This window comes from Macrobrachium rosenbergii, chromosome 3 (genome assembly GCF_040412425.1).
Source record: "Macrobrachium rosenbergii isolate ZJJX-2024 chromosome 3, ASM4041242v1, whole genome shotgun sequence".
NCBI lineage: Eukaryota > Metazoa > Arthropoda > Malacostraca > Decapoda > Palaemonidae > Macrobrachium > Macrobrachium rosenbergii.
Window position 1 is genome coordinate 56,685,799 of NC_089743.1, and position 8,825 is coordinate 56,694,623.

Genomic DNA, 8,825 nt, shown 5'->3' on the forward strand with positions numbered 1-8,825 from the left:
AAGCAAAGAGGAGAATAGGAATGCATTTATAGCTAATAGGGTAGGAGAAGCTAACTCTATTTTACAGGAGTGTGGGATGATTCTGAAGCATGTGCCAACCAAAAGTAATCCAGCAGATCTTCTGTCCCAAGGGACTAGTATGAGAGAGCTGACAGCCAGCCAGTTGTGGCCCCAAGGACCCGAGTTTCTTCATGTTGAAGGTCCTGCCGATCCCCCACAGATACTGGATAAAGACTCACTAAGCCAGGCTAATAAGCAAGTTGTTGCTGCCCTCCGTGAACTACAGGAAGAAGTAGCCATGATACAACCCACAGACATCTGGCCTATAATGGAGAGTATTGTTGAATTTAGCATTCTGATGGGTATTAAGAAAAATGTATTGAAAGTTTTAAACAGTAATGCTAATCCATTTTTGAAACTTGTTCATCTGGAACAAAGGCATTATTTGCCTTCAGTTTATAGTTATTTGGAAAAGGATTAATGATACCATTAATTTTGTTAACCAGTTACAGTTTGTTTTGATTGAAGGCATAATATACTCAAGAAATAGATTAAAGAATGCTGTAGGAAATAGAGGTCATTTAATCTTGTTACCCGCAAAAGGGAAATTAGTAAAATCATACCCGAGACACTTGCACACCCTAAACATCACTGTGGCATGAATTCGCTAATAGCTATTTTTTGCCAGGAATGTTGGTGTCCAGGACTGAGATATTGGGCGAAAAAGGTGGTAGACAGATGTGTAGCTTGTATTAAAAGCCTTCAAGCCCCCTCTATACCGCCCACCTCCCCCGCCGCTCCCCATTGCACAAACACAGATGTCACGTCCATTTGTTTGTATTGGTCTAAACCACACCGGTCCTACCCAGGTAGGAGGAGGGATAGGCTACATCCTGTTGGTAACTTGCATATGCAGCCAAGCTGTCTACTTAGATTACTGTTCGACCCTCGATGCTTCCACCTTCATCTTGATGTTCAGGAGACTCGTTACAACACATGGGATGCCCTGTAGTAACTACAACACCAATCACCAGACCTTCTGCGCCGCCAGCACATTCCTACAGGACATCTTAGACGAAGGCAAAACTCAACAGTTCCTGCGTGAGCGTATGATAGTGGCATTTCCAGACTCCACGATTTCCATGGAAGGGAGGATTCTTTGAGCTCCTAATCGGGGTTGTGAAACACACCCTCGAAGTATCTTTCAGGTGCAAAATCTTCAACGATGAGCAGGTCCGTATGTTAGTCAAGGAGGCAGAAGCAGTAGTAAATAATAAGCCTCTTATGTATACCGGCAATAGCCGGGAAGACGAAGTTCTTACGCCTTCTCATCTGGTTTGAGTGTGTGCGAAGATAGTGAGGATGAAGAAAATGACAAAGATAATGAATACATCGATGAAGTGAATGAGAAAGAGGACACACCACAGAGTGGGAGTTGATGAAGGAGAAAGTGTAGATTCTCGCGAGAATAGTGAACTCGCACAGAGAGAGATGGAACAATTAAGTGAACTTGCAGAACAATTAAACACTGATACAAGTGAGCGAGTGAGACCAAAAAGAAGGGTAGCAATAGCCCAAAGATTTAGAATGTAGGAATGGGTTAAGAGCGATGAGATACAATGTAATGTAAAACCCATGATAAGACTTTGTGGAGGTGGTAGCAAAGTTAGAGAGGACTTGAAGAGATAGGAAATGGGTGTTAACAGTGTTGTTGCTTCGTGCTGCCGAAACGCGGTGCACAAGTGTGTTTGTATTGTATGTAATGTCATGTAAACCCCTTTTTACAACACGAATTAGGTGTCAGTAAGCTTTGTGAGAGTAATTACTCTTGTGTTTGGTTGGTGTAAGTCCATCGCGAGCTGCCTTTCAATTGTAGCACTGCAACTGAATGCAGGCCACGACAAACCTCCGATCTTCAAGCCTCACATGCATACCTTCCTATTGCTGTCCCATTTGGCCAGAATATCTGGTGTGGAGTATGTCGTGAAAAAATTGGATCTGTTTTTTCTCGACAATCCTTCACGACATTCAGGATGAGCAAGGAGAAGTGGTAAGTAAGCAGCAGAGTTCATGGTTCTCATTTTTCTGTAAATATGTTCGAGTGTTACTTGTTTCAGGCAGACTGCCTGTATTAGCAGTATCTTGTATCCTGCTCATTATTTTGCACCTCTTAAAGTGGTGACCCAGGAGTGGTTCCCGAAGCCATTAGCGGACTCATACGGCAACCTAGTTTTGGCTCCATGAACTACCCCACGCCCCTAACGGACTAAATACAGCGCAGTAACCAGCGTTCGGGTGTGCTGACTGTCATCATTAGGGGACCCACACAGCGCGCTCCCAAATGCATATTGACGCGAGTAACCCACTCCAATTAAGAGGGCGATAGTGAGTATGGACACGGACATTCCCTCCCACATACAGTTAACCACGAACTTCACGGACTCAGATATCTCCATCGCGCACGTCCCGCCCGCACCCTCCCCCGCACCAAGAATCACGCGCTCCTCCACGCCGCTATCCGCACCCCACACGCTGCCCGTCCCGGTGGAACAGACTAAATCCGCCCTCGCCATAAAGCTGCTGCCCTTCACGCACAGCAACCCATCATCATGGCTCTACAGGGTCGAGGGACAGTTCAGACTGGCGGGACTCGCTGACCAGGTGGCCTGAAGCGACGCCCATGCAGGAAGCCACCACCTGTGCGTGCGCCGAGGCCCTCCTCTCCAGCTGGATCAGCCGGTTCGGTGTCCAGGACCACATAACCACCGATAGGAGCCCGGCCTTCCTGTCCAAGCTGTGGCCTGCCCTGGCACGTCTGCTGGGGACATCTCACCACACCACCACCGCCTACAACCCCGCAGCCAACAGATTGGTGGAGGAGTTCCACAGGTCCCTGAAGGCGTCCCTCATGGCCCGCTGCACCACCGAGGATTTGAAGTACCAGCTGCCTTGGGTCCTCTTCGGACTGAGAACCGTCCCCAGAGCTAATGGCGACAAGTCCGCAGCAGAGAAAATCTACGGGGAGTCCCTCGTTGTCCCGGGCGAACTCGTCACGGGAGATCGTCACAACCCGTCAGTCCAGAGGCTCCGCGACATAGTCGGGAAGTTCGCCCTCTGCCAGCGGACATATACCAATAGGTCAGCAACCTTCACGCCTCCTGGCCTGTCCTCCAGCACCCACGTCTTCGTCAGGGACGACGTCGTCCGCCCCCCACTAACCAGGCCCTACAGGGGGCCATCCCGCGTGCTTGAGAGGAACACCAAAGCATTCCGCCTCGCCCTGCATGGGAAAGACGACTGGGTCTCGGTCGACAGTCTCAAGCCAGCCCTTTTGGAGGAAACAGCAGACGGTACCACGCAGCGCCCTCCTCAAGAACCATCGCCTCCACAGCCAAACCACCCCAAAAGGAGGTCGCTTGGCTGCCCCTGAAAGCAACCAGCCAACACCACAGCCAGCTGCTCCCACCCACACCACACCCTCCAGCTGACTTTGCGGAGCCGCGGCACCCTCCAACGTCCCAGCAGATACCTAGATTAATCAGACGTTACCCATGTCTTGGGGGGGGGAGTATTTGTAAAGTCCCCCCTGAGCGAGTTTTCTATGATGAACCACCCGTTTTCTTCAATACTGCTCCTATAGGATCAGGTCAAGCAAAATTAGCCATATTTTTCCTGTATAAATATGTATCTATTACTAATTCATTTGTATCTGCTTCTTTTGCACATGTGTTAGAATGTTGTTATGTCAATTCTTGTGAACTCACTTTTACATTACTTGTATTTATCCATTGTAATTATTGCCGAGAGTAACTGACCTCAGGTCACCTAAATTCTATTGTATTCCTCTGTGTGACGTCCGCACGGCGCTTTATAAGCGGCCTGCGTTCTGAATAAAGTAGCAGTACCTGTCCTCCTGTTCATTATTTTGCACCTCTTAAAATCTAACAGCTTTGTATTTTTGCCATCCAAGGCTTAATATAGGCCTAGTTGATGTTCAGTCAAAGTGTAGTCAGATTATTCGGAAATAAGGTTATGTAAAATTGTAACTTTCGGAAGCCAATGTCATGAGTTTTACAGGTTTTGTGCAACTTTTCTTTTTTGGAGTTGTGTGCCTTGTACCCGACTGCGTGGTCCTCAAGGTTGTGCTTTAGCTTAGTGTATGTTAAATTTAAATAGTATAATTTTGTAATAAAATTGTAAAACCCTACCTGATTTTGATGGACCTAATCCCATGCCATCCGGGACTTCAAACCCTCCCAGTCATGGGGAAAAATTCAAGACAGATTATGTTGAGATTTATGCACTTCCTACCTTTCTGTAGAACGATGGGAACTGGTTCTGCGGATGTAAACTAACCTAACCTTTCCTAGAATGCCATGGCCTAACCTAACAAGACCTTACCTTCCTAACCTCAATTAGGGTGCTGTGCCCTGACCTGACTGGGGGGACTTTGCCCCTCCCTGGACCCCTAAGTAAGACTTAACATCGGAGACAATGGACTTTAGCTTCCCTTCGGAGGTAGTCCCATCGTTTTGCCAATTACCCGAGTCCCCATTAATTTGTTGGATGTGAAGGCGATGAAACACAAAAAGAAGTGGTTTGCACCTATAATAATGTTCACAAATGCATAGGCCTAGGCCTAAGACACTATATCGGATATATATGCAGTTCCTGCATCCAGCTTAGAAGTAAAGTACCATAGTGTTACCTTCTGGTTTATTTTAATGTTTTTTAAACGATCTTTCAGCTTTCTGTTGGGCACCCATAGGCCTACTTTGTTGAAAAGGTGGGGAGGGGGCGACAGAAAGGAGTAGCAACAAAGCTGGGTATTATTTTATAAGTTGCCAATATACGATATGAAACTGTAACCTACATTTTTGAAAAGGGCTCTTTATTCTCATTATTTTGAGCCCCATGAACACTATGCACAAACGATAAATAAAAAATAAATTACGACAGAAGACAATTAAGGCATTCCCCCCCACCCCAAACCTCCATAGCTAATACGGAAAAGTTGCAACCTGTAAGCACCCCAGGATTACGTTAGGTTGGTATTTTTGGGTCCTTTTAGTGGCCTATCATTTCCTAGCCATTTTGCATGAAAAACCTTGAACGGTTTTTCAAGCAAAATGGGTGGCTGGAGTCATTTCGGCAACTTATAAAATTGTACCCACAGCTGAACCAAAAGGTATACCAATGAAATATAGAGCAAAATCATTCAAAACAAAAAACTTAACTATCAGCAAAAAATTCACTTTTACCAAAACCATATCTCCACAGTTTAAGAACTCAGCCTAGGCCACTGTCAGCCTAGGCCTAGCATGTTGAAAACTTGACTTATTAGGTAGGCCTATACCAAATTATCCTCCTTTGGTTCATGGTTTACCTTAACTGCAAGAAGCAATTTTGGGATTACATAAATACACAAACATACGGCAGCAAATGAATACACAAAATACACGAGCATTTTAGCCTAATTTAGAAATGAAGACTGTCATATAGCCTATTGGCACGTAGCTGTTGCATAATTTGTTTACCTTGTATACCTAAATTTAGTCTCTCAAGTTGGTTTCACTTACCTCAGTCAGTTTTTTTCATCGCAACGATGTCTTCTGGGTGATAATACCGGAAAATTCAATTACCTATCCACGACGAAAGCGAAAGAACATCGCACTATTTAAAAAGTGACATTATTCCATTATCTACTCACAAAAAACAAAAACAAAAATACCAACGCGATAACACCGACCCATTACACTTAATGACAGCACGATACTGACGTTCTCATTCTGTAACAGATGTCGTAACTAAGTCACATTCCAAGTACCTTCGAAAAAAGGTTGCACTTTGCAACTTTACCCTTAACATCCCTGGTTCTTCGTTCAATTATACATTACCTTTCCCAGTCTTCATTGTTCAGAATTAAAACTTAATTTCAGTAAAGAACTTGTGAATGTGATACAATAAATTAATTCACCCAAAACGCCGGAGACGCTTTGGGAGACCTGGAAACTCGCTCGTCGTACGCATAATAGTGCTATCTAAGTTTTATACAGGATACTCATTAATTGTCAGATCCACACCGTTATAGCTTTTGATTTGCAAACATCATGTCTATATATTTCTGACAAATTAACTTAAATAGTTTTGTAAAGTTTCAACGACCAAATTCACTCATTCCATAAAATCAATTTCTGGCATCATTATCATGAGCATATACAATTATACACGTTTTCAATAACGATGGCTCCCAAGAGAAGTCAAAAGAAGGATCAGTGAAACATTAACAGTTCAGCTACTGATGAGTGTGTAAGCCACCCGTGCTTAAGACTTCCATAGCATCGGCCGCTTCACACACCCGGACAGAAGACTTAATGGCAGCACATCGAACACCCCTCTATCCTGCACGCGATATCTCGCTTCCCGAATGCTGCTGACCCTTGTTCCTGAATCTACATCCACACGATTGAGTAGGCTATGCCCGGCAGAGGCCAGGTAATGTTCACCATCGGGCAAAAGTAGGGTCAAACCAGCAAATTACCAGTGCCCGGCGATTTGAAGTTGGATACGTATTGGGGCTAGTGCCGTCAGTGCACCTCATGTGGTGCACTGTAGGCATTAGTTAAGGTTCTTTGCAGCGTGCCTTCGGCCCCTAACTGCAACCCCTTTCGTTCATTTTACTGTACCTCCTTTCATATTCTCTTTTTTTCCATCTTACGTTCCACCCCCTCCTGGCAAGTGATTCATAGTGTAACTGCGAGGTTTTCCTCCTGTTACACCTTTCAAACCTTTTACTGTCAGTCAGTTTGTTTCAGCGCTGAATGACCTCATAGGTACCAGTGCTTGGCCTTTGGCCTTAATTCTATATACAATACGATACGGAGCGACAGTCGTGTACACACACACAATATATATATATATATATATGTATATATATATATATATATATATATATATATATATATATATATATATATATATATATATATTCCTCAGTATTGGATGCTATACACAATGCAAAATAACAAGAACTTTACTTAAAGAATCAGCGGTTTCATTGCGTCAAAATAAGAAGTGTATTCGATTGTATTCTTATTACATGTACATACATATATGTATAGAACTGTTTATGCATAAACATTCATACATATATATACATAATATATATATAATATATATATAATATATATATATTGTCACGATGCATATCAAGTATCTGGTTATTACACAACTAATATCAAGATTCAAAAATATACCTCACTTCAGCCAGATACCTGAACTCTCATAACATTAATTATTACGACTGAGTACTCTAAAGGTAACAGTGATCCCTTAAGAAAAACTTATTTATTACTTGAAAATCAAACTAAGTCTATCAGAATATGTGTGAGGTATCAAAAATTAAACTAGAAATATTCTAGAGTAGAAGGGCATCACTCCATTAAAAAACTCTGTTTCCCTGGTCTTAATTCACTTTAGCAAAACTAAAGAACAAAACACATTTATCACTTTGCCTTATGCACACACACAATCAATCCTATTCACTGGTGATCACTAAATGAAACACTTTTTCTAAAAATGTTAAATACAAAAATTAATTTTAAATTCAAAGTTTATAATCAGAATTCACAATCTGAAAAATTTCTTATTACTTGAAAATAACACAACACTCAATTAATTCTTGAATTAAATTATGAAACAAAACTAATTCACAAAAACTTTATCAGGAATTTCAATTAATCAAGCAAAATTTAAACTATCAAGAATTACTCAAGATTTATAAAGAAAATCTTAAATGAATGAAATATTAAATCAAATATGCAATGTTAAATTACCAAGAAATATTTAAAATGTTACGTAAATAAATGTTACATCACAAGCATAAAAATGTGAAAATATAAAGAGATTGTAAATAGAAAAACACACAAAAATACACATAAGATTTATCAATAATGATTTTACTTGGTAAAAATTTCCTAACTTATCATACCATGGTATTAATAAGTAAAATTCACGTTACTTACACAAACTTGTGAAAACCTCTGTAAATCCCTTGCTGCAGCTGCGTTACCACAAAACACACTTTTTTACCAGGCCGTTACAAACTAAATATCTTTACTAAATTCAGATCTCAAAAGTTAATGCTAATACGTGACCACAAAACACTACATTAAAAGTAATCTCTTTCTAAGAACGAGACAGAGAGAGGGAACCAAACCAACTGGTCTCAGAAATCAGAACGGAACAAATTTTAGGATTCCAGTAACACGTAAAACAATTACATGATGTCATTAAAGCATTTTGGGTGTGAGATAAAAAAGTTCTAGAAGCAGGGAAGTGACGTCATTAAAGCATTTTGGGTGCGAGATACAATGGAGAAGCTTCTAGAAGGAAAATGACGTCATCCCAGCAAAACGTTTTGAACGCAATCTTACAAAACATGGCTTAATTGATCAAGACACGTATTTTTTCTCTCAAAGTGGCGTACGTGACTCAAACATGTAACAACGTGAAATCACTCGTCTTGAGCTCGTATGGGACGAATCAGCATTTGTTTTCCAAACCTGTCATCACTAACCCAAAACAAAGCACTCTCTCTTATCTCAACTGATGACAATTGAAATGAAACAAGTCTTTGGTGGACACACACACGTGTTCACATACTACGCTTTTATCAAGAAAGATATTTGTTCTAAACTACGTTACTATTAAAACTGTATTAACAATTCTAAATTACTCTATCAAGTTATTTAATCATTAGTTCTTTAGAGATCTGATGCCAACCTAAATATGACACTTCAACAATCATTATCATTACACATAAC

At 41.5% G+C, this 8,825-nt stretch overlaps 1 protein-coding gene across 1 annotated transcript; it reads left to right on the top strand.

Annotated features, from left to right (window-relative positions):
• Nucleotides 1-2,680: 2,680 nt before the first annotated feature.
• On the top strand, nucleotides 2,681-3,430 carry LOC136851399 (uncharacterized). Its single transcript, XM_067125479.1, has one exon. It carries the CDS (start codon nucleotides 2,681-2,683, stop codon nucleotides 3,428-3,430), a length of 750 nt encoding a protein of 249 aa, XP_066981580.1.
• Nucleotides 3,431-8,825: the final 5,395 nt, after the last annotated feature.

Coding starts and splice junctions, on each gene's coding strand:
- LOC136851399 (XM_067125479.1), top strand. CDS start 2,681: ATGCAGGAAGCCACCACCTGTGCGTGCGCCGAGGCCCTCCTCTCCAGC.